Here is a 25,517-nt window from a genome sequence, read left to right as displayed (position 1 = left end):
AAGTTATATAAGCTTTGGAATGATGTATGCTTGATCAATGTGTTTTAGAAATTAATCTCTGCCAGACTTACTCATTTAGGCAAGTGAAGAAGCCAGATAAATATCTCTACATTTGACTTTATAGGACAGTAAACCAATTTCTAATCAAATTTGTAAGTAAACAGCATTATTTGTTTCCAGGAAATACCAATATTAAAATACCTTTCTAAGAAAATCTGAAAACAAGACTTCAAAAATTTAAAGTTTTATCTACAAAATTCACAGATTATAAAATTGATACAAGAGTATACAAACATGATAATCAGACATACAGAGGAGAACAAAATGCTCCTTTGAAATGCCCAGGGATGGAGACTCCTAGCACCACCCTGAACAAAGGGGTCTGGAGTCTCAGCCAGATGAAAGTCAGGTGTATTTGATATTTTACTTCTTTGAAGTGCTAACAGTGACTCCACACCTGAGTGCAGGAGTGATGCCCCACTCCATTGCAAGCACTCTGACCCTGATATGGGGAGAAATAAATGTTTACAGCTCTACAGGCAGGCCTGTGCTTCAGAACAGAGCATACTCTCAGGTTAGAGACAGGGAAACTGAGGCACGGAGAGGCACAGTGACCCCCTGAAAGGCACAAGGCAAGCTGAGGTACAAATGCCAGGAGTGAAGGCTTTTATCTGAATGCCAAATCCACTCATGCAAGCCTCCTTTCTGACCCACATTTTCACTCAAATCCCGCTGATCCTAGCAGCGACAGCTCAAGGACAGATCCTGACCCGGCTTAGAGCTGGGTGGCTCATGAACAATGAACTCTCTCCTCACTTTTCTGTGAGCTTTTGTGTCCTAGCTCAGTTTTGGGACAACCCAACCCGAGGTGAAAAGCTGGCTCTCTGTCTCAGACTCCCCTGTGGCCCCAGCATAAGAACCCCGCAGTGTGACATTATTCACAGGTCACTCCTGGCACTGTGAACACCAGCTCAGAGCCACGACCAAGGACACACTGACACTCCCCAGGCCACCAGCACAGGGACAATCAGGCTGCTGCAGCCTCGGGGGACTCCCTGCAAAGGCAAGAATTCAAACGAGGAGGGAAGGCACTTACCGTACAGGACTGCAATGAGCGACACGGGCATGACCAGGATACCCACCAGCATGTCTGCTACTGCCAGAGACATCAGGAAGAAGTTTGTGGCATTCTGCAACTTCTTCTCCAAGGACACAGCCATAATTACCAATATGTTCCCCCCAATGGTCAGCAGGATGACAACCAAGATCAGGAGGGCCGGCCAATTCTTCTCCCTCACGGACATCCGAGAGACTTCCCCCTTCTCAGAGGTGTTGAGAGGATCAGATGTAGGCAAACTCTGGTTCAGAGTCAAATTGCTGCTCAAGGACCAAGCCATCAGACCACCATGCAAACTAAAATCCAGTGTAACAGACACTGTTGTTAAGCTGAGCAATATTCCAGTGCTACTTAAGGTGCTCATTGTCTGGGGCTGGCTGCTCTGTCTCTTAACCGTGCCTCAGAGACGATCCCTTTTCCAAACTCCAGGTCCAAGGCAGATCACAAAACCTGAGCCAGAAAATCATTTGATCTTCCATAGTGAAGCAGGGCTTACAGAAGTTAGCGTGGAGCTCCTCTGCTTTCCTTGGGTGTGGTAGATGACGACCATTGACCACCAAGCTCAAGGGAAAGGAGACTTTGCAATCTCCAGCTGGTTTCCAAGTTCACCATTCTGAAAAGTAAAGGAAAAGGATATTCTTCACTGAAACCACAGTAAACACAGCACCTTCTTTATTCCCCATGCAACTGACACCCTTATTCTTCCCCTTCCTGCTGGCTAGGACATTCTCCAGACTGCCAGCAATTTATCTGGAGGGTACAGACTATGCCTACAATCATGGGGGAGAGAGGCAGGGAATCACATCAGTGTGCTCTGGCTGGTTAAAAGCTGATTATCACTAATTAAATGTTTTGTGAAACCTGCAAAAGCAAGTCTGAAGAGCAAAATATGTTTCAATTGATATCTACTTCACAGATACTCTGCTGCTGTGGAAAATAGTAATTGCACAAAATTCCAGCCAATCCAGACAGTGCAGCCAAGCACAGGGTAATCCATCACCTTAAATGGAAGAGTTTGGATAAATTTTACATATTCTGAGGTAAAATGAAGGTGTTGTAAAAACCCTCAGATCTTAATGATTAAGTCTCCTGTAATAACAAATACTGCAGTTCAGTTTCTATTGGGAAATGAATGGTGGATAAGATGCAATGTTATCAGACAACATTGTATGATCCTTCTGGAACAAACAGACAACAAAGAGTTAAGAGAAAGGAAAGGACAAACTTTCATAAAAGCTGAGCACTTATTTCTGCTTTTCATCTATTTTTGTGCCACTGTTTCCTGCTGATCACGAGCACACAGCCAGGCCAGCAAGCCTAAACCCAGCATTCTGCTGCTCAGGACCACTGCCCCAGCAGCCCCATCCCACACCCAGTGGGGTCAGATTTCCTCACAGCATCTCACATGATTTGTGCTGCCTCAAAAAGGAGCTGACAGTGAGGGCAAGGCTGATTACTACCCATGTCACACAGGCCAGAGAACATCATGCTGCTGCTTCTGAGGTCCTTCAGCCTCATGCTTTGGGCTAATTGGGTAAATTGAATGTACTCCTGACTGCAGGCACGTGCTGCAGCCACTGAAGCTGAGGACATGCATTCCCAGCCTGGTGAAATGAACTCAGTAATTCTGCCTGCCAGGCTTGTCCAGCTGATGAGAAACAGCAGCTTTGCTTTGCACTTCCACACTGCACTGGGGGAAGCTCCTGACAGCCACAAGCAGCACAGGAGGAAAACACCTGGTCAAGCAGGAGGATGGAAGTGGACCAGGAAGAGAATAAAATCAATAGCAGGCAGCTTCATTTGAGCACATCCTCAGCTTTTGTGCAGCTCACAGGAAAAGACCGTTCTATCACTGTTAAATAAATAACAAATAAAAGCCAGATTTTAGCTGTTGAATGCACTGTGGCACACATCTGACACAGCAATCCAGGTATCAAAAGCTAGATGTAGTTCATGAGATTACATTAGATTTCATTTAAATAGGAAGTGCTCAGAATCCTATAATAAAATGTTTAACATTCATGAAGGTTTTGGAACCTTGTTAATGGGCTTTGTGCACAAAAATATTTCTTAAATGAGCAGTTCATACAATGAACCCAGATTTGCTTCTGCATTGTAGTTAATTACTCCCACAGGGTCTCTAAACCTCATATTTAGGAAGGAGTTTTGCACAGCACAGAAAATAATTTTGCAGCTGCACATGCAGATGAATGAACAAGTGGTCACTGGACCGTTTATTTTTTCCAACTTAGCTGGTCTCAAAAACAACAAAAAAAGGTCTCTAGAAAGTTTCTAAATAACTTCAGATTTTTTTTTTTTTCCAAAACACAGCTTTTAATTCAAAGCTGTGATGACAATTTTTCCAAATCACCTTTCCACATTGAAGGAGACACTGGGCAGCCAAAGGATCACAGACAGGACATAACTCTAGATCATGAAAACAAACCAACAACCCCCAAACAAAACCACACCATCAAAAACAACTCCAAGATAAGGCTTCTGAATTAAAAGTGTCTATTTTTATCACTGCTCAGGTCTGTATACTGAAATGGTGAGTAGAGTCATTCTCTCTTGCATTTTACATATTCAGATTGAAAAATCATGTGGGAATTTGATTACAGGAATGCTCAAGCCTGGGCTCCACCTTCAGAATTAACTGTTCTACTGCTTTGCTAATACTCTTGTTATTATTTTACACAGATCCTGGCTTGAAGTCATCAGTTTTCCTTTTCATTGCATCCTTCAGTCTCCTCAAGGTAAAACTTTGTGACTAATTCCTTCAGCTACAGTCTTCTAAGCACACCACTGTACCAGAAAAATAATTCACAATTTATTCATGGATTCTGCATTTATTTAAGAACCATCTCCATAATTTTAAAGTGAAACATGGGCCCATCACAGATTTTTTTTTCCAACAGCTAACATCAAAGTACACATACTGAATTTTGTGGTCAATCATCAATTCCAGTTCAATCTACTACTGACAGTCCTGAGAATTATAATTTAAACATTCAGCAAAGCCAAATTCTTTTCTATGCCACTCTTGCTTTTTGATAAAGTAAAATAATGATTTCTTTTGGCACATTCTTTCCTTTCACTCTTTAAGTCCAGTTTAAAATAAACTGAAGGTAGAAAAACACTTTTGTCTATCAAGAAACACATGAATTATTTAAAGCAGAGGTTGATATGCTGGAGTTTTTGGATATTCCAGAAGGTTAAGTTGGAGTGAAGCAGAAGCTACAATGGTTAATAAGCCTGTACTGGTGGGGCTCACATGCCTTTGGGGGTATTTACCACCATTACACTTGCTGAAAGGACAAAAACCAAACCTTTTTTGGAATAAACACAATTCTCTTTTCCTTTGAATTAAATGCATACATCTTTAGTCGTTTTACCCTTCAAAGCTCAGAGCACTTTTTCCTGGAGAGAGGCAGCTGCCTGCTGAGACTGGAGATGTTCCCCAGCCCAGGCAGGATCCTGCTCCCCTGGACCCTCTGAGCCCTCCTGAATCACCCAGGGAACCTCTGGATGTTACCAACGTGCATCTAAAACTGGGTGAGAAATCAAGGACTGTCAGCTTAGCCCAAAAAAACAACCTGAGTTTCAGGCAGACTGAGGTAATACATTAATTCATGATGAGTCTTGATGTAAAAAAAAAAACCCCAGAAGTACTTAATGATCAAAAGTGATGGCTTTCAGCAATTCCCACCCCACAAAAAAACCAAAAGCATCCAATGGCATCACGGGTACAAAGGCCATATGCAAGAAAGATTTTCTCCTCCCAAAATATTGGCAGTCTCCAGTTCTCCAAGTCACATTCACATCTCCCCAATCACCTGATGAAAGCCAACAAGCTGATAAAAAACCAACATTTTTAAATAAAAAGTTTTTCCTTCAGCCTTGACTTTGATGGCAGACCTACATCAGGGAAAAAAATAAATCTGAAGTCAACTAAACTGAACTGTAAGTACTGCAATTTTTTGACAGGAAAACAGTTGCAGATAGTTCACAACTATCTGAGCCAGATAGTCAGATGACATAAATTTTTATAGCTCCATGAAGCCCTTTTCAAAATGGCAAATAATTTAAAATTATATAATAGAATACACAATTTATGTTCAGGAAGGCAGATTTAAGGCTTCATTCTTCCCTCTAAACCCTGCATTTCTTGCTATTTGCATCTTTATTATTTTTTTAATCCATTGCCAATTTAATTTTCTCTTTTTTTGGAACAGAAGGTTGCTTTAAAATACAGATTTTCACAGCAAACTTGCAAAGGGCCACTTTCCTTTTAGTGATTCAATAAAGTCATATTTTCATATTAAGAGAATTCTATATTTTGGGCAGTTGGAACTCATCTTTCTCCCTTTTGTAGCAGCGCTAGGAAACATCCCTATTTCTGTGCAGTTCTGTTTTTAAATAGTGAGTGAGAATGCTGCAAGTCCAATGGAGATGACCAGGGTGATGTGGGAGGAAGCACAATAAATACTGGGTTTGGTTCAGCCCAGAGGAAAAGCTCTGAACAGGGATGTCTTTGCTGCCTACATCTACCTGCTGGTACTTCCAGAGGAAACAGGAGAATTCCAAAAGCTGGGCAGCAAAACAGGAAGCAATTGTGACAGTGACAGATGTAAGGAAATCGTGTATGAAGCAGGAAAAAAAGAGAAGAATCTCAGTGCAGGTGGTCGGACAGAGGCTGTGGGATCTCCATCCTTGCAGAAGCTCAGAACACAGCTGGGATCTACCCCCAAACACCCATCTAACCTGGAAGTCAGCTCTTCCTTGAGCACATTGAGGACTAGAGCCTTTCAAAAAGTCCCTTTCAGGTTAAATTATCCTCTAATTGGATAATTTGCTTCTGAGCAAAGCTGTCCAGCATGGGGACGTTTTGAACTCCCACCCTTGGTGCACCCCCTGCGCTTGTCCCTGCTCACATCCTCTCCCCTTCAGCTTCCCCAGGGCCAGAAATAAAAGTGTGTGGCCAAGTGGGCAAACAGAGCTGTGAAACAAAGGGAAAACAAACCCAGTGTGCCTGGGGTGGGATCCAGGGCCCCAGAGCTGCCCCAGCTCACACCAGAGCCAGCTCCTCCCCTTCCCCACCTGCTGAGGCCATGGCTCTCTGAGGATCCCACAGCTCAACATCCTCTGGAAGCACCAGTTTTGGAAAGCCCCAGCTCATTCTTGTCACTTGGCAGCATCAGGAAATCTCCTTTCCCAGGAGATGCCCCCAGTGCCATCACAGAGGCAGCATTTTCACAGGCACTGCAGCAGGGAAGGAAAAGTCAAACGCCAATGATTATTCTGTAGATACCCACTGCAAATTAACTGAAGTTGCAATCCAGAGAAGTGGTTATGCCTAATTTGACTATTTTCCTGAGCTACTCGTGAACTTGGGAATATATTATTAGCACTTTGTTTAGAGATTTTCTTTCCAAGGAAGAATTTGATACATCCTCTTTTGTTTTGCAAGAAATTCTGGAATTTTTCCCAATAGGAATTGGAGATAAATCAGCGTAAAAACCACTTAATAAAACCTTAGGGAAACCTCCCCAAATACAGCTTTCTACCAGTCTTTTTTAATTCTGACACAGAAAATAACTATTTAATTACTTTCAATTACTTGTAAATTTAAAAAAGAGCATTTAATTTTTTTCAGAGCAAGGGGAAAATGGATTTTCTCAGATATGAGTTCAAGTAGTGATATTTTGTAGGGTCATAATAATGAATCACTACCATTCTGTCCAAAAGCAAATAGCATCAATTTCCTTCTCTGTATCTTCCCTCATACTGAGTCAGAAAGGCATTAATTTCTTTTCCAGACATTTCAAGGCGATACAAACACACAGAGAGATCTTAATCCACCTTCTGGCTGTAAGACCAGCATCCTTTTTTATTTTCCCTTTGTGGAAGAGCACCTGGGAACCTCACAAGAAGATGTAGATACTCTGCCACTCCCTGCAATGATAAACTTTCTCTCTTGGCTCAGACATGCAGAAACACCACAACAGAATAAATCTGAATCTCATCACACACTGTTCTAACTTCTTGGAATGATTATACCCTAGTTGTTCATATTTTCTAAGGGTAGATATAATTCCAACCTGCCTCTCTGGTTTTTTGTTTCTTTTTTTTTTAATACACATGTCCCCAGTGGCTGAAATTCGAAGCACATATTAACTCTCTGCAGTTAGTGCATTTATCATGGCAGTCCTGACCCTGCCTTCCTGTTGCTTCAATAAATCACATTATTCATGAATCTGGACCATGCAAAGTCCTATTGAATGCAATCAAACCCACATTCCTGCACTATTTGTACAGCTGTGCTCCTGAAAGTTCTTACTGAGCTTGACCAGCCCCACAGTCTGAATTGGCCATAACCTGAATTTGAGCCCTGCCTCGAATTTCTGAGAACCAGCTGGAACACAAGGGACATTTATCTTCTGCCAAACTTTTATACCCTTAATGCAACAGTATTGTGGGTATTTGCTCCCTGGCACATGGAGCTTTGAGAGTCCCCAGCATTCCCAAGGCAGCTCCTGTGGTTATAAGGACCTGGTTTCTGCCTCCACTGCAGTGACTTTCCCTCTGTCCCTTTTAATTCAGCTGCACAATGTGGCAAAAATCAAGTGTGACATTGGTGGGAAAATCCTGTGTGACAGCTTTTTTACACTCAGCTTTTCAGGGTTCTTGCAGTAAACCTCTGTTAAACGTTTTCTTACTCTTTCTAAACTTTCTTTAAGTTTAGAATTTTTAAACCAATTTTTCTTCTTCTCTCAAATGTTTTGCATGGCAGCTCTTTGTTTACATCATTAAAGCCTGGAAGTGAGCACTTATCCAAAATGAAACATAATAGACCAAAGCAACAAAAACACTTGCTTAGCTTTCTTTAGCTAACTTTTTTTGAAGTTTTAAAACCAGGCTTATTTAGAAACCAGAAGACTCCACAATTTTCAGCAGTTTCTGATGTACAGCACTCTATCCCATGTGGGGTTGAGTAACTTCACAGCTCTAAGTGCAACCACAGCAAAACACACCTAAACACGTACGTGCCTCTAAATAAAAAACACTCATCAAGTGATTTACATTCAATTCATGTTTTAGGGGAAATATCCCACCCAGTATCACTGGGGTTCTTCGATGAGTGTGCAGGGTTTGCAGCAGTGACAGAGAGCAGCAGCAGCAGCAGCGTGGCCAGGAGCAGGTGAGTGTGGAGCAGCTCTGAGTCACAGCCTGGCACACTGAGCACACCCACCCTGCTTGGGGATGCTGCTGACTCACTCTTTACTTACTAAGTCACATTTCTTAATCAAGCAAGAAATCCCTGGATGTTTCCCTCCCTTGAGCTTTCTCTTCATTCCAGCTCTCCGTGCCCTCTGAAATCGCACATCAGGACCCCTCATTTTCCAGTGAACACAAATTTCTGGTGCTGTGAATGGTGCTCACCCTGCACCTCATCCCACAGGAGATTCAGGGGAAAATCTCCCCTCTTCCTTGGCATGGCCCTGAGCTGGGGCACTCTGAGCCCTGGTACATCAATCACCAGCACAGGGCTGCTCACGTGGGGGTCCCACAGCCAAAACTGCTTCTCCCCCAAATCTGTTTTCCCAGTGTGTAGCCATGATATTTTATGAAAAATCCTTTCCTTAGGAATTTTTTTTCTCTTGAGAAGCTGAGAGGCCTCAGGAACAAAATGTAACCAATGGTTATCTGCTGCTGTGGGATGCAACAGGTGCATCTGGGATTGGGCTCATGTGGTTGTTTCTAATTAATGGCCAATCACAGTCAGCTGGCTCAGACTCTCTGTCCAAGACAGAAGCCTTTGTTATTAATTCTTTCTTTTTCTATTCTTAGCCAGCCTTCTGATGAAATCCTTTCTTCTATTCTTTTAGTAAAGTTTTAATATAATATATATCATAAAATAATAAATCAAGCCTTCTGAAACATGGAGTCAGATCCTCCTCTCTTCCCTCATCCTCAGACCCCTGTGAACACGGTCACACCAGTGAGCACCTCAGCCTGCAGAACTCTCCAATTCAAGGCTCAGGCACTGATTTTTTAATAGAGGTCTCCTCCCTGCTGTGGTGGTGCACTCTTAATATAGGTTACAGAGTGCCTCTCCTGTTGTCATTGCTGTCCAAATGTCCTTATAAAGAATAAATTACAGCATCCAATAAGCCAAGGAAGAGGAAAACAAAGCTCAAAGCGTAATAAAAAGTGTGCCTAATGAACTGACAAACGGCTCAGGGCTTTTACTGTAATAGCTTAATTAAATATGTGTTTTCACATACCTGTGCAGTGTCAGAGAAAGGATTATTGAAACATTCATAAGTTAATTGACTTATCTTTATCTCATGCATAGCAACAGTTGATACAATAATTACATAGAAAATGTAGCTACTCATAGGGGGTTTTCCCTTTTAATTTCCTTTTCTCTTTTTTTTTTCTCTTGGGAAACTGACCCATAAAAACCCAAAATGGAGTGGCTGACAGTATAAATTCAAAAAGCCAACACTTTTCTGCTCTAAGTATATTATAAATATAACTGAATATCCTGATAAATCTGTAGTAAGGGAAACTAATAAAATAGATGGAAAATAAAACTCTTAAAAACTGGTCTTAAAAAAAACAGGAAAAGAACAAAGACAATAAGATGGAACAGTTACAGCAACTGGTCTTCATTTCAAGATAGAAAATTATCCACACAATTATAGAATTCTTAGTTTGACCTTAACCAGGCAAAAATTCAGAACAGATTTAAAAGGAAAATTTGAGACACAAAAATGTGTGGAAAGTGCTGTGAAAGGCAACATGAGTTTCCCAGATGTACATTGTAAGTCTTGGCTTGGTGTCTTGGGATTTTGTTCATCTGTTCTGTAACACTCCATTCTTTAGGAAAATAAAATAAAAATAATAATAATAATAATAAAGGCAGTGTCTCTAACTCACACTTCATTAAACTATTTGATATGGCATCACCAGGGAAGTTATTATGAAAACTCCAGAGAACAAGATGAACTGAGCAATTGTGAAGCTGCCACGGTATTGGCTGCAAAGGAGATGAAAATGGATTAGACTGGAAACACAAACCCTGGTCTGGAAGGAAGGTGTCTGTTGAGGTTGGTAAGGTTTGACCTTGATAGTAAATTGGGGTTGCTTTTTTTGTTTGTTTGTTTTTAATGTTGCCTAACCAAAACATTTACTTTGAGAACTAAATACATTGATAATTCAAAACCAAGATTCAGCACCCACATCAGTAAAGGTTGGAATGTAACACAGGAAAATCAGAATGACTGAGGGCTGAACAAATCAAATAATAATGAAATATGATAACACGATGAATAACTAAAAGAATTTGGCTGTAAACTATGAGTTTATCAGTCAGAAACAAAGATAATTACTTAAGCATCTGAGCCATATGCAGGCACAAGTGGGACATGAAAGAGACAAATATAATCCAAGCTATAGATATAGCAAGCAAGGGATTTCTGTATGCTCCATCACTCCAAAAGCAAACAAATACCTGCCTCCACCCCCATCACACACTGACTGTTTGATGCCATAAGAGGCCACTTTAATCTGGATGCCTTATTCAGGATAAATTCTGCATTGTGATGCTGCTCACAGACCAAGCTAGGGGACACCTCTGAGCTCTTACACTATAGTAAATCACAAGTATTTTCAATTAAATGACAACGCCCAGGGGGCCAGACAGAGCTCAGCATAGTCACTCTTGATTTGCACTAGAAAACAGGCCAATTGTGTTGAAACATCCTCAATGTGATTAGAAGCAGACTCTTTATTTAGGGAAATAATTAAATTTCCAAAGCATTTGACAATTTTAATAGACATCATCTATGAATAAGTCAGGGTGTGTAATATGCCTGGAGCAGGAAGGAAAAGGCTCATTAGCTCTGAGAGAACAGACAGATGGGCAGTGCTGGGGCAGGGCTCTGACAGCTCCCACATTATGTAAGCACAGGAGCCAGGAGCGCGCGTGCAGGAGGCATTTCCATGGGAGCAAATTGCACTGACACAAACTGGCATCTCTGACATCAACACATGAGTCAGGGAAAATGAAATGAAGGAGACAAAACATCATTGAAAATACTTCATTTTCCAGCACGGCACGAAAGGCAAAGGAGGGCTGTAAAAGCCGGTGTAATTTGGATTAACCTGCTTCTCCGTGTGAGCAAACACGTGGCAGAGGGATTTGGTACATTTCAGATTCTGTCCCAGCTGAGGTGTGCTGAAGCTGCAGCAGAGGGAGCAGTCCTGAGCACTAGAAAGAGCAGGCTGGTGCTTGGCTGCATTTAACAAGATGGTTAAGATCACTGAGAAGAACATGGAAATAGGAGAGAAGCTGCAGACAAATTCAGTGTTGCCATGATATTTTCTGAAAAATCTCTGTGCCAGGACTTTTCTCCTGAGAAGCTGAGAAACCTCAGAGGAAAAGAAAAACAATAATTATCTGCTGCTGTGGAATGCAACAGGTGCATCTTTGATTGGTCCATGTTGGTTGTTTCTAATTAATGGCCAATCACAGTCAGCTGGCCTGGACACTCAGAGTCATGAGCTTTTGTTATCATTCCTTTCTATTCCTTTCAAGCCTTCTGATTAAATCCTTTCTTCTATTCTTTAGTGTAGTTTTAATATATCATTTTTTAATATAATATATATCATAAAATAATAAATCAGCCTTCTGAAACATGGAGTCAAGATTCTCATCTCTTCCCTTGTCCTGGGACCCCTGTGAACAGCACCACAATTCAGCAACAGAGCAACAGGGAAAATATGAAGGTTAAAGGCTAACAAAGAAATGCAAAAGACAACCTCTAGTCTCAGTGACAGTCTAAGAAGGAAAACTTGCATTTAGAAATTCAAACAGGATCCAAAGCAGCCACTTCCTTTTTAAAAGGAGTATTCTTCCTACATTTACCTAAAATGTGGGTGGTATCTCTGAGGTGCATCAGCAGTGCTTCCCAGACAGGCTGTGGGTGCTGCTGGGTCAGAGACCAAGGGGAGCTGTCCCCATGTGAGCAATGGAGCCAGGGGACCAGGCTCTCCTTCAAAGGGAGGGCACCAAGTGCACTTTTATTCAACCCCACAGAGGAAAGACAACGAAACTATCACAGCAATTTATAGATGAATCAGGTAGTGTCTGTGTTTTAATGGCTGAAACAAAGACAGCTGAACTCTAATGGTGTCGATTTTCTCTTGTAAGTGATTACTAAATTGCTTCCACTTTGTCAGCAACGTAATATCTCTGTGAACAGCTCAGAGTTAAGGAAGTGACAAACCACCAGTTGTCAAGTGGAGAAAAACACACATCCACATCCACTGAAAGTAGGTTTGAAACAGAAACACTTCTGTTCCTCTGGAAACAGCAAGGCTTTCAAACAAGGGAAATACTCCATCAGAAACAACAGGGCAGGTCCATCATTCCTGGCTTCTGACCTCCAACAAATTCAGTATCACCGCAAACCAAAATAATTTGGGTGCTGGCACTATTGATTATAGGTGAATGAGAGTTTTGCTGTGCCCAGTGAGTGCAGCAAAAGCGTGTTTGGAGGCAACATCTGAAGTCTCTGAGCATGGAGTGTGTCCCTTTCTTGCCAAAGTTCAAATGCTGGAACAGTTTGAGACAGAAATTGCTTTAGTTCAGCAGTACAACTACAGCACACAGAGAGCCATCAAATGAGGTTGGGGAGGCAGGGAATCAGCAGCAGAGAAATCTCCCTGGGCACTGAGACCTTTAATTCCCTGTCTGGTCAGTGTGGGGGTGAGGATGCCACCATCCCAGCCAGGCTGTGCCTGGGACTCAGCTCTGCCGGGCTGAGCTGCAGCCAGGGGAGTTTGGGATTCCCCTGCACACAGCTTTGTGATGAACAGATACAACTGCTCTGCAGCCTGGGTTAATTAATCACACTGACCTGCTGATCTAAAAAAGCCAACAAGCAGAAGCCCAAAGCCCTGATTCCTGTATTGCTACTATTTTTTTGCCCATTTCCTGCATATTACAGATGCAGGAAGGTCTTGTCCCCTGTGTCAGCCAGCTTGGAACAGTTGCAGAAATAGGGCCTGGGTATATTTGTGCAATAACACAAACACCTCTTGAGTTCTGTGTCAGTAAATTGTATCCTACATTTTCATTTTCCAAAACCACTAAAGAAAATGGTCATTGAAATATCTAGAGTAACAATAATCTAAGCAGCTTTACACCAGGCAGTGTAACCTTTACAAACACACTTTGATAAATAGTAGTAGTCTAAAATGGAAACAATTATGTTACTTCCATTAATTAACAGGCAATAAAGTACTTCCCTGTGCAGGTGACCTAACAAACACCATAATGTAATTTAAAAATTACACTGGCAATGTTTTTCTCCCACACACATCTGATCCTCAAAGAAGATTTGGGTATAAAGGACAAAAAAATAGCCAACACTTTTTTCAGATCCCAGTTTTATCAACCTAAAGCAGCCCAAATAGAAATTAGAAATAGTAACTCAGTGAGGCTGAAATCAGCTTCACCCACACGGGTCAACAGGAGCATGTCCCAGCATGTTGGTGCTGGAAATCAGTTTGTGGGGCTGAAATTGTGCCCTTCAGTCCAGGGGACATGGCACAACACCCTGCTGCCACCACTCCTTGCTGTCTCCTTAACAACTGACAGGAAGAATCTCTGGACCATCCCGTGGATAATGCATGGTTTGAACTCGTAGCTTGCAGGGCCTTTAGTGAACTGTCTCAGGAAATCCCAGAAGTAAAAACAAACTCCCTCCTTTGATATGTGCCCCTTCCTCAAGGCTGGAGAAAGTGGGATGCAGAAGCCCACACTGGGCTACAGGAACATGTGAACTTCACAGCAGGAAAATTGTGTGCCACAAGCCAGGATTCCAGTTACAGAGTTAAAGCTTCCATGAGACTGCCCCAGGCAGAATTCTCTGCTCCAAATTATAACAGACCTCTCAATGTCCTTAAAAATAGTATCTTACTCAAGCACTTTGTTCTGCAAGTGTGAGCTGTTAGAAAGCCAAGGAGCTCAGTACAGACACTGACACAGAACAGGAGGATGTTCTCTGATGGAAAACCCCTCTGGGCAAGAACATCATCCATGGTGGATAGCAAAAACTGCTGGTGGTGGTGTGCTACTGCACAACACTTCACAAGAGCTTCAAAGAAAGCATGATCTGGCAAAACAGACATGGGAACATTATTCCAGAGCACTACCAAAACCTGGGAACACCCATCATTGCACCAGAATGGAGGACTGGGTGAAGGCACACATGTTCACCAAAGTGGGGAGCACCATATAAGCTGTTAAAAACCTCAGGGATGGATCAGACAAGTAGTTGATGCCTCAGGCTTTAGCTTTTCTATTTTTCAGATCCTGTACTGCTTTAGTGTGTACTTCATAATGAGGGGATGCTGAGCTCTCTTCACAGCGCTGGGAGACAAAACAACTCCTGCTCCAGCTGGGGACCAAGGAAAAATGATCCAAATCTCAGGCCCAAGAACACAAACAACATGGACTGAAGAGAGAAAAACAAAAAGGATGGGACTTCATAAGCTAAGGCTCTAATTGGACAATTAGTTCCAATATGCAAATGGAGCAGAACTGATAAAAGTGAGAGATCCCAGGAGCAGTTGTGCATTTTGGGACCATTTTGGTTCATCTTGGGTACAGCCCTGGCTGGGCTCTTGTGCTGCCCAAGGTGGATCCATTGAGGCCTTTTAATAAATCCCTACTTTATTCTTTAACTCTGTCCAGCCTCTGTTCTAGGTCAGCCTTCAGAAGGCATCACAGTCATTGAACACAGTGGGGAGCAATATCAGTTACAGCTTGTGAGCAAAACTGAGCATTTCCAACCTGGCTGCAGTCTCAGTGTTTATCTGTGGCTGTGAGAGCTGTTGAGATGGAAGATGTTAGAAACCAAACATCTCTGAAACATTGGAGAAAGTCACCTATGCACAGCTGAAGCAAACCAAGAAATCCTCTTACAGCAGTTTGTATCAATCAAAAATAAGCATGGGACATTAGAGGATCCTGTTTGAGCTGATGGCAAGCACAAATTAAGACATGTTACCTTAAATCTCTTTCATTTTTGCCAAGCTGTGAGACTTTACATTGGCTGAAGACCAAGGGATGATGCAGGTATTATTACCAGTGCATACACTGACCCAAGGCACAGAAACTTCACCAAATGCAGGGACCTGAGCCCCACAAAACCCACAGACAACTCTGTCCTGGGCAGACAAGAGCTCTGAAAGTAAAGAAACATTAACTTAATCCTGCCTTCCCTTCCCAGCAAAGCTGTGTGGGAGGACATTGTTCAAGCACAGAACCAAGGATGAAAGCCAAAAAAACCCACTACCAAAACCTAGAGCTTGTAACTTCATTGAGGATTCATAAGGCATAACAATACCAAACAAAAGTTTTTCCTCTTTGATGCTTCTCTAGCATTAAACTCATTTAGAAAACTGAAGTAGATTATACTTTGTGCTTTGCAGATAAAAGCACTATTGTAGTCACTTGGATGCAGAAGGGCTTGGCTCTGCCAACACCACCATCCTCGTGGTGCAGAGCAGAGCCCTGGAGCACCAGCCCCAGCTCTGAATGGGAGCCCAGGGCTCATTCAGGACCCAGGGGCTGCACTCCCCACCCCGAGCCAGCAGAAATCTGCTGCTGAGCAGGGTGAGACAAAAGCACCTCCCCAAGGGCTCAGGGACAGGGTCCATCCTCCCCCTGCCCCACCAGGGCTGGAGGCTGCACAGCAACAGCCACGAGCGCAGCAGGGAGGGCAGGCTGGGAAAAGCTGGGAAAACAAGGTTATTGCTTGAGCAGTAGGGCTGTTTTGGCGACCTGCTTGTTAAAATAATACACTTTAAAAACATAAGAATAAAGACCAAGGAAAAGCAAGAGCTTACATCAAAGCCAAACGCTCCATTCTGCCTTTCCCCAGGAGGGAAACAGAGACAGCCCCTCACACATCTGTCTTAAGGCATAAGAGGAAAAACACAGAATAAGCTGTTTTTACTGAAATGATTGAAATACAGGACAAGGCTGAACTTCAATCATAAAATTTATTTTTAAAAGATTATAAGGAATTCTTGTAAACAAAATACTTCTTGCTCCTACTTGCTGCTATTTAATACCAAATGATTTTTTTTTTACTTCCTTTCTTTTAAGCTGCAAAAGCTCAGACCAGCTATGAGAAGTAATGGCAGTGTGAGTTATTCCATCCCTGCTTTCATGTTACTTTGGGATGTAAAAATGAAACTGGTCCAGTACTGCAAACTGCCATAGGTTTTTCTTGCAAGTCTTTTAGTGTCTTGTGTCTTGGGTTTTTAAATTTCAGTCCTTTAAGACAGAAGGTCTCAGGGCTGCAGACAAAACAAGAAAAATACACCTCCTAAAGGCTTCAGAAACAGAAAGCAAAAATATATATAAAAGCAGGGTGTGTTTTTTTCTGGATTTTCTGATCTTGGGCACTTGACTCAGGTTTCTTAAAGTTATCTTAAGGCCAGTGACTTTGCACTCAACAACTTCAATGAGAGATATTTTTAAAGCTCTACATCCTGAACACTTTTTTTTCTTTTTTTTTTTTAATATTTGAAAAGCATAACGGAAACCTTATACGAGCCAAAGTCCACAGAGCCTGAGTAAAACCACAGGTTATAGCTCCTGGAAGAGGAATGTGTTTGATCTTTCAGCAGCCTTTTGCCTACAGATGTTGTGTCAGCAGTCAGCTAAACATTTCCTTGCTAGTGAGATCACCTCAGATTAGAACCATTTTAGAGAATAAATTCATCTCTGCTGTCAGCATCACCACAGAAATTAAAGAAGCCAAAATAAAAATTAGAGACACATAGAAAAAAGGCAACCCACCAATCCTAACCTGTACTTTAGGACCACCAAATCTGCACTGACAAATAACAGCTCTGCTCTATTTCACCCCTACAGAAAACTCCCTGATCACCCTTCACCAGAGGTGAACTCCTGATTGCATGATTATTTTTCTGACATTCTTTGCGAAGTCAGAAAATATTATTTAGAAAATTTCTTTATCAATACAGGTAAAAGGAAGCACATTTGCTGTGGTATACCTCACACAGAGCCACCAAAAGCAAAGCCATACCCACCCCTGTGTGCCTGGTGTGCTGATTTTTGAGCTTTAGCCTGAGTTTTGAGTAACAACCTCTGTGCACTTCACCATCTTCCTCTCTTCCTGCCATGCTTCACTGTGCCCCCTTGCAGAGCTGATCCAGTGATAGCAACAAACCACCAGGGAATTCCTGAATTCTTCCATTCCTCCTGCCAGGATATCCATTATTTTATGAGTTTGTTTGTTGGGTTTTTTGGGTTTTTTTCCCCTTTGGTGCTTTTGAGGTTTTTCACAGAATACCAAGCACTGCACATTTCACAGAGTGCCAAGCTCTGCACTGTGTTTTGTGATCTAAGAACAGAGCCTGCTTGCCCTACCAGAACACTTTGCCATGTCAAACTAAAATTTCTTCCCAATTTATCAGCATCCAGGCTCAGGCTGGAAAGTAATAAGTTTTCTGTACATGTATGTAAATATATTTGCACCAATATATATATAATTTATGCATTGTTTTGATCTAAATCCACTTGTCATTAATAAATAACTCAGTAATAATTTATTATTCTAAAAAATTTAAGGGCAAAAGAAAAAAAAAAGGAATGAGAATAACAGCAGGCTTTTGGGTTTGGGTCATTTTTCTTATCACAATCTCTGCTTCAAATCCCTGTTATTTGTGTAAGAACCTTTCCACCTGGAAAAGGTTTGGGAAGAATTCAATGCTGAGCACCATTTTCCTATGTGACTTGTAAAAAGTAACTTCCACCCTTCCTTTTCCCAGTGACAGCTGTATCCTGAGGTAACACTAGGTTCTTTCCAAAACAAATGTGGCACAGCTGCTGTAATTTATCTTCACAGCTCATAGCTTAGAGTTACAGACAGAAAATACACTTAACAAGGGAATATTTCCACTGTGTGTTCCCACATGCTGCAAAAGTTTCCTCAGTGGCAGGGAGGATGCTGCAAATTGCCTGAAAGGGTTGGAGCAGCCCTACCAAGTGATTAAACCCACATTATGTTTCTCTACAAAATTGGGAGGGCTGTACCTAGTTCTGGTGAGTTCTCCAGCCTCTGCAGCAGGAAGAGTTTCTTTTAGCCCTAGGCAGAGGAAAAGGCTTCTGCAAGTGTGAATAAACCAACAGAGAGTTGCAGGAAGGTTTGGCTGGGCTTTCTAAGAAATTACCTCATAAAATCTCTGCAGCAAATGTCCCAGGTTCAGAAGATTTCATAAAACAAGAGTGAGAAAAGGAGCAGCTCTTGCACATCACTTTCCTCTGGGCCCTGGCACAGGCTGTGATTTAGGGGTGCCAGCACCCTCCAGCATCTCACTCAGATTTGCTCACCACATTTGCTTGCAAATGCTAAGATGCAAGGAAGGAAATAATTATTACTGTAGCTGCTTGGGAATAGTTCCACAAACTTCTTTCTAGTTTACATAAGCCTTCAAACATTTTTACACATTCTGAGATTTCACTCAGAAAAAAAAAGATGGACTCCTGAAAAAACAGCTGTGGGCTAGAAGAGCTGTTTCCATCTAGCACTGGTTGAGTTATTAGGCTAGCAGTGAAAGAGAGAGACACCATGTTACTCTCAGGATCCAACAGCTTCTTCTATCACACTAAGATAAAAATGTGTGAACATCAACCACATGGAACACAAGTTCTTTGTTTTTCTTTCCCTAATGAACTCTGCAAAGAATGCAACATAATTATGCCTCCAAAAGAAACTACTATGCTATCAGAGATACTAAAAAAGCTCTGTTCTTTGGCTGGAACCCATCTCTGCAAATGCTGTCACAACAGACTCCAAACTGTCACTTCAGCAACTGCCCCTCACGGGAAAAACATATTTCTTCTAATTAGGCAAAATTCTAACTCTGCATCTGAAGAGTATAATTTGATCTTTTCTCTAGAAACTCATTAAACACTTGAGCTCAATTATTAACATTTGCATTAATAACTCACTGAATTAACTCCCCATTGTGTGAGTGCAGCTCCTGCCTTGGCAGGACGATGCTCTGAGGAGCATCCATGGCACTGGGGAGGTGGCGTGGGCCATGTCCACCTAAGGGACTCCTCTGAATGTTGCAGAGATGTAGCTCCTGCCTCTGGGGCTGCCACCAGCTCACCAGATGCCTTTGGGCAGCTTTTCCTCTCTTCCTTTCCTTTCTACATCTGTTTAAGACAGTCAAGCCATGAGCAGGGACTTCTCATTCTCCTCCTTCCCTCCCTCCAGGATTAATAAAGTGCACAATACAAGGACACCAAGGTAAAAATTGCAATAATAACTCCTGGCAAGGGTAGAAGGTATTAGTACCCAGCTCCTGATGCTGGGTCTGGTAACATGGAGCTCCCAATATGAGAAAAAATAAATAAAAAACTTCATGCCTAGGTAGTGTTTAATGCCACAATTACTCATGCTGGGGCTCCTGCAGGGCCCAGAGCAGCAAGAAACCTGCTGCAAGCCCTAGGGGTTCTGAGATAAACCCAAACTACACTGATTCCTTGATGGAAACCTTTCATAGCAATAGGAACCCATGATTTATTCAGTAAGAAACAGGTTTTCAAGCAGTGTTGTAAACACTGAACACACAGACATGCTTGCACCTGGCCTTGGTTATGAAATGAGGTGAGTTCCAAATCCAGGGCACACTGGGGTCATGCACAGTACAGCCTTTCAAATGCAGAAATGTATCTTCAGAAAGATATTTCCTCCCAAAAACTCCACAAGGGAAGGGAAGGGAAGGGAAGGGAAGGGAAGGGAAGGGAAGGGAAGGGAAGGGAAGGGAAGGGAAGGGAAGGGAAGGGAAGGGAAGGGAAGGGAAGGGAAGGGAAGGGAAGGGAAGGGAAGGGAAGGGAAGGGAAACACAATTTGCACACACACACAACTAACTTCCACTTTCGGTTTAAATCAGGTGGGTATGTACATTCCAGACTTTTCTCAAAAGTAAATGTTCTACAGGTCTTTGTCAGGTAATTTCCCACAACATTTATGGGTGAGAACCTCCATGTTAAGGATTTCCAGAATCCTTTTAAATTCTCCAGCTGGTATTTGCTACAGTGTTTTGGATATGCAGTAATGTGTGAACCTCAAGAAGCTGAAAGGCTCCAGCAACAGCTCTCTGCTATTTGGATACTAACTCAGACATTTTTGCTTCACAGCAAAGGAATGTAGCAAAAGTCAATTTTTGTTATGAGATTTGACACACTTAAGCAACCTTTAAAAAAAAATAAAAATCAGTGCTATAAAGGAGCTAGCAGAAAAAAGGAACCTTTCCAAATTGCCAGTGCCATAAGATATTTTCAGATGAATAAAGGCACAAACTTACGCAAGAGCTTCCACACAAACTGTAATATGGGCTTGCGTGAGACTCGGCTGCTTTTGTTATTCCTGCAGTTGGTAAATTCAGGCTTAACAATTTCTGAAGTCCTTTGGCTTTTACAAACAGGTGTGATTGACAGCCTCTAAATGCTCTGCTTTTCATAACAACCATGATTGACAGCCCTTTGGTGCATAGCCCAATCAGCCTAACAATGTTATTGTTCTCTAATAATTACCTGATAATTTTTTTTTCCATGTGTTGCCGTTTAGTTATGGTTCAACTGAGAGTCCTCTGAACTTCCCAAAAGTTGATTTAACTTGCACAGATTTGGGGCTGCCTTTCTGGGAGCCTCCTTCTGTGGTGGCACTGGGATTACACACACTGGTTCCCAAGGTGCACAGGCTGTCACTCTGCCTGTAAGCGATGCTTTCCCTGGCAAACAGAACACATCAGAGCCCCAGAAATGTGACAATCCATGTGTCATTCTGGCATCTATCACCCACAAAGTTTTCGTACAAAGAGAAATGTTTCTTAACCGAGTATTCCCTGGAGCAGGGAGAGCACAGCTCACAGTTTGTGTGCACCCAGGGCCAGAGCCTCGCGTGGGATGCTCAGCTCCACTCACCACAGTTTACTGCCTCCAAGCTGCTCGAGATGGCAACTTGTTTAACCTCTGCTGAAAGCAATAATTGAGGTTCTTCTGCTACAGAGAGATCATCCTCGAGAACACTCAGCCAGGGAAACTGACTTGTGTGAATCATATGAAGGAAATCATGACCTGGCAGAGTCCCTTTTCTGGTAGCTACAAAATAAATGTCTGAAATTGGAAAGTGTGGGTTTTTTTCATCTCTTGATTTTCAGATAGATAGGATGGGAGCAGGAAGGAAGCAGCAAAATAAAAACCCACATTGCTTCAGATTTCTGAAACTTTGTGAATATATTTTTCTTGAGTGTGTTGAAAAGCATGATAAAGGCCACCTACATAGCAAGAAGGGCAAAAGAAAGATTTCTGTCAGAGGGCTATTGAAAGTATATTATGATGCATTTAGTTACTCTTAAAAGGGCCAATTAAAAAAAGAGAACCCTTAAAGAAGGAAGCATGCCAGTCTGAGTTTTTCCAAACATTCCCAGTTTTTCAACAAGGGTACTGAAAAAGTAAATAGAGAAGGAGAGAGCTGGGACTTTGCTCTTCAAAACCACAACTGCAGAACTTGAGCACAGCTTTGCAGTTCCCTTGTTGGGTCACCTTTTCAAGAGCTAGTCTGAAGTTTGGCCTCTGCACCAAACTACACTGTGCATCACCAAACAGCCTGAAGGGCATGGATTTATTTGTGTGTATAATGCTGTAATACAGAGGGTTTGTGCAAATTTACTGCAAATGGAAGCAAGTACACAGTGCATAGACAATGTACAGTGCATTAGACCAAATGGGCTAATTCTGCTCATAAACATTTCCTCACAGAGATTCAGGGGCTACACTGGGGCAAATTGAATGGCTAAACCATTACTATTTGTTAATTTGCCTTTCAGTACTTCTGAATTTTAGCCATATATTTACAGAACTGGCCATTTCCATAATGTATTAGCCATGAGCACAATCTCTAATTATCTACTGAGCTCATTTCCTTATTGAGTATTTTTCCCATCCTGCAAACCTATTGGGCATTTTCTTAAAGTTGGGTTTGGGTTGACAAATGGTGTAGAGAACAATGGTGAGGTGATGAATCATTGCAATGACAGCACTGTCTCACTACAGGCTGAGCAAAGTATTCATTGCATACTAGATACAAAGCAGAGGACAAAAAACTCAGCCATCTGTAGCTTATGCCAACATCATGAGCAAGAGCTAAAAACAGCTTCCCACAGATCTTAAGTCAATGGTGTCTCTGACACTTTTTTCCAAGGACTTTCAGGCTGCATTACTGAGTTCTCAGCTCAGCACCCTGCAATCCCTCACCTCCAGCTTGGGCTCAGAGACTCAGTGCACTCATCTCAGCTTGCCCAAAGTCTGGTTTGGCACCTAAAGCTCAGTTCTTCCACATGCACACAACCTCTGCTTGCTCACCAAAAGACAGCTCAGAGAACAGAACAATCACTGTGGGGATAAAACCTTTTAGGGGTGCAAGAGGGTGGAAAGGACCATGTGAAATGGGGACCCACCCCACTGCCACCAATGAGAATAAAGTTTCCAAACAGATGAGAGCAACATCCTTCTCTGCTCTCTAGGGCACAGCAATGTGTGAGAAAGAGGCACTGTGAAAACTGCAGAGGTCCTGGTTTGCAGGGAGTCTCTTGCAGATCCAACACCTTAAAAAAATTATTATAGCAATGGGATATCTCCTGGTGTTTCATATCAGATTCCCAGACATTTTTTTAGCACAAACTGACCCCTACCAGGCACACAATGCCATGGAACCTATCATTCCTGCCCTTCACAGATCAAGCTGCAGTGGGCTGGCCCTGGCTGGATGCCAGACATCCTCCAGAGCTTCTCCATCCCTCCCTCTGCAGCTGGACAGGGGAGAGAAAAGACACCAAAGGGTTCAGGAGCCAAGGACAGAGAGAGCTCTGAGCCTTGAGCTAACTCTGCCATAAAGAAGAGGGAGATGAAGGAAGCACTTCATGCATTTTCAGGATTAAAAGTGAGCATCAGAAGCCACATGACCAGCTCTGAAAAAATGGCTTCACCCAGGGTTTTTCTCCTGGGAAGCTGAGGAGCCTCAGAGAAAAGGAAAACAATTCTTATCTCATTTGCTTCTCCTGTGTTTTGCTCATGTGGAATGTGTTTGGAGATTGTTCACCCACAGGTGATTGTTCCATTGGATTCTGCTGGGAGTTGTTTTCACTCTTTGGCCAATCAGGGCCAAGCTGTGTCAGGACTCTGGAGAGAGTCATCAGTTTTCATTATTACCTTTTTAGCATTCAGTAATTGTCCATTCTGAATTCTTTAGTACAGTATAGTATTCTTTAATATAATAGAGTATCATAAAGTAATAAATTAGCCTTCTGAGAACATGGAGTCAGATTCATCATTCCTGCCTTCATGGGGACATTCCCAGCAAATACAATAACTAGCTGCCCACAAACACCATGAAGAAAACCCTGCATGTGGAAGAAGAGTGGCAACACCTAACAGCTCACACCAAGCAGCTGCACAACCACAGTGTGTGCTGTATTTGAGATACCAAAGTAAGAGAAATTAATGCTCATATGAAATTTCTTCCCTGCCGTGGGTGGGACAAGCTTTTCCTTCAGTTTTTGCTGTGTTTCAATTCATTTATCTCATCTTGCTCTCACCATTTCTACAATGCAATCCCCAAAATCCCAGATGAAAATCCAGAGAATAATCAATACATTTATTTTTCTTATTTAACACAAATTACCCTATTATCTAAGTTTATTCAATAAATTCATGGTCCTCAAAGCAGTTTTGAAGACCCCCACTTTCATTTTATAACAATGGAAATCTTTCCCTAGCACTGTTTCACTGTGGGAAAAAATTGAGTATGTCAGCTAAGGCCATCTTAAATCTTGAATAAATTACTTTTACCCTCTCTAATTATTACTTACCAACAGATACACTTCCAGCATCCTCTTCCCATTCATATTTTCTTACATTCACAATCTAAAACCAGATGCTAATAAATCCACATCTATCTGATTTACAATTTCACTAATTATTTATGAGATCAGCTAAATCAGTTTCATTTAGAATTACAGCCTTAGTTACTCGAGGCAGCATTTTCTCACAATTAACATTTTTAAGCTGCCTTAAAGTAAATAATACAATAACATTTAATCTCTTTCAAGGTCCAAATATATTATTAATAAGTGATTTAAACTGGCAAGCACATACTTAATTCTAGAGGTATCCTTTTAATCCAAAATGAATTAAACAAGAATGGAAAAATAAAAAACGTGCTATTGAGTATAAAAGACCCTGAAAAATGCATTTTTACATTCCAGTGATAACACTGAAACCAGCCTGGTTTAGTATCTTCAAAAATGCTATGAAATATGAACATATTAATCCTGTCAATAAATTAGACAAAATTTAAGGTGCTGAAAGAGGCACAGACCTTCAGCTGCCAGAGGTTAACTCCAGAGGGGAATGTCACAGCTTTGGCATCACAGCCCAGAGGTGACACTGCTCCACATGTCACAGCAGCTCCAGGACGGGCTCTGCCCCACTGCTGACTGCACAAACTTCCTTAATCAGATTCTGAGAACTTGCTAAAACTTTTTTAAAGTGTGTTTGTATCATTAAAATAAATTATCTTCCGCTCTGTTGAATAATCACCTCAGCTGCCCACAGGTGCGGTCCCAACCCTCAGCCACTGGGGAGAGTTTCCCCAAACTCCTGCTGCATTCCTCCCCTGCCCTGACCCTTCCCTCTCTTTCACACACGAAATTCTCACAGACTAAATAACCTGAAACCACATCTTTGAAGCAGCACCTTCCCTGCAGCCCTGGTTTCCCAGGTCAGGAGGTTCTGGGGAGCGAAGCTGCTGGGTGGGAGCTGTTCTAGAGCCCCAGCCCTGCTCTGCTGCGCTCACAGCCCACCACCATTTCCTCCCGAGGCAAAAATCACACCACTTGCTCTTCACAGATTAGCACTTGACTGTTCAATCCATATTCCTCTGCTTCAGCTCTCCAAAGAAAGCCAAGTACTTAGGGTTTTTTCAGTCACCCTGAATCCTGTCATTTTTGACAACAAAACCACATTGCTGAGTGTTTTTGGTTTTTTTTTTTGGTTTTGTGGACTGTTTTTCTAGCCTGAGGATTTTGGCCAGAAAAATTTTCAGCAAAGTGAAAGAGAACGGAGCAATGATATTACTTTTGTCCCATTTCCAGGCAGAGTGGCAGAGAGCCAGTTCTCAGAATTTTTCTCAGAAGCCAATTGATTCATGTTTGTCTCAAGTCCCAGTATCCTTGTGAGAAGCTGTCAGAGGGCAGCCAAAATTGCTTCACCTAC

The 25,517-nt window shown here is 42.1% G+C and overlaps 1 protein-coding gene across 3 annotated transcripts in view; it reads right to left on the bottom strand.

Annotated features, from left to right (window-relative positions):
- The window catches only part of HTR2C (5-hydroxytryptamine receptor 2C), a 218,306-nt gene that overhangs the window by 41,306 nt on the left and 151,483 nt on the right, over positions 1–25,517 (bottom strand). For all 3 annotated transcript variants that reach the window (XM_077186141.1, XM_077186139.1, XM_077186140.1), the window contains one exon: positions 1,097–1,730. In XM_077186141.1, the coding sequence (XP_077042256.1) occupies positions 1,097–1,481 (385 nt within the window). In that variant the 5' untranslated portion in view covers positions 1,482–1,730. The remainder of the gene's footprint in view (positions 1–1,096; positions 1,731–25,517) is intronic.

This window comes from Agelaius phoeniceus, chromosome 14 (assembly GCF_051311805.1).
Source record: "Agelaius phoeniceus isolate bAgePho1 chromosome 14, bAgePho1.hap1, whole genome shotgun sequence".
In the NCBI taxonomy this organism is placed as follows: domain Eukaryota; kingdom Metazoa; phylum Chordata; class Aves; order Passeriformes; family Icteridae; genus Agelaius; species Agelaius phoeniceus.
Note: the sequence above shows the minus strand (reverse complement) of the source record. Positions and strands in the feature narration are given on the sequence as shown.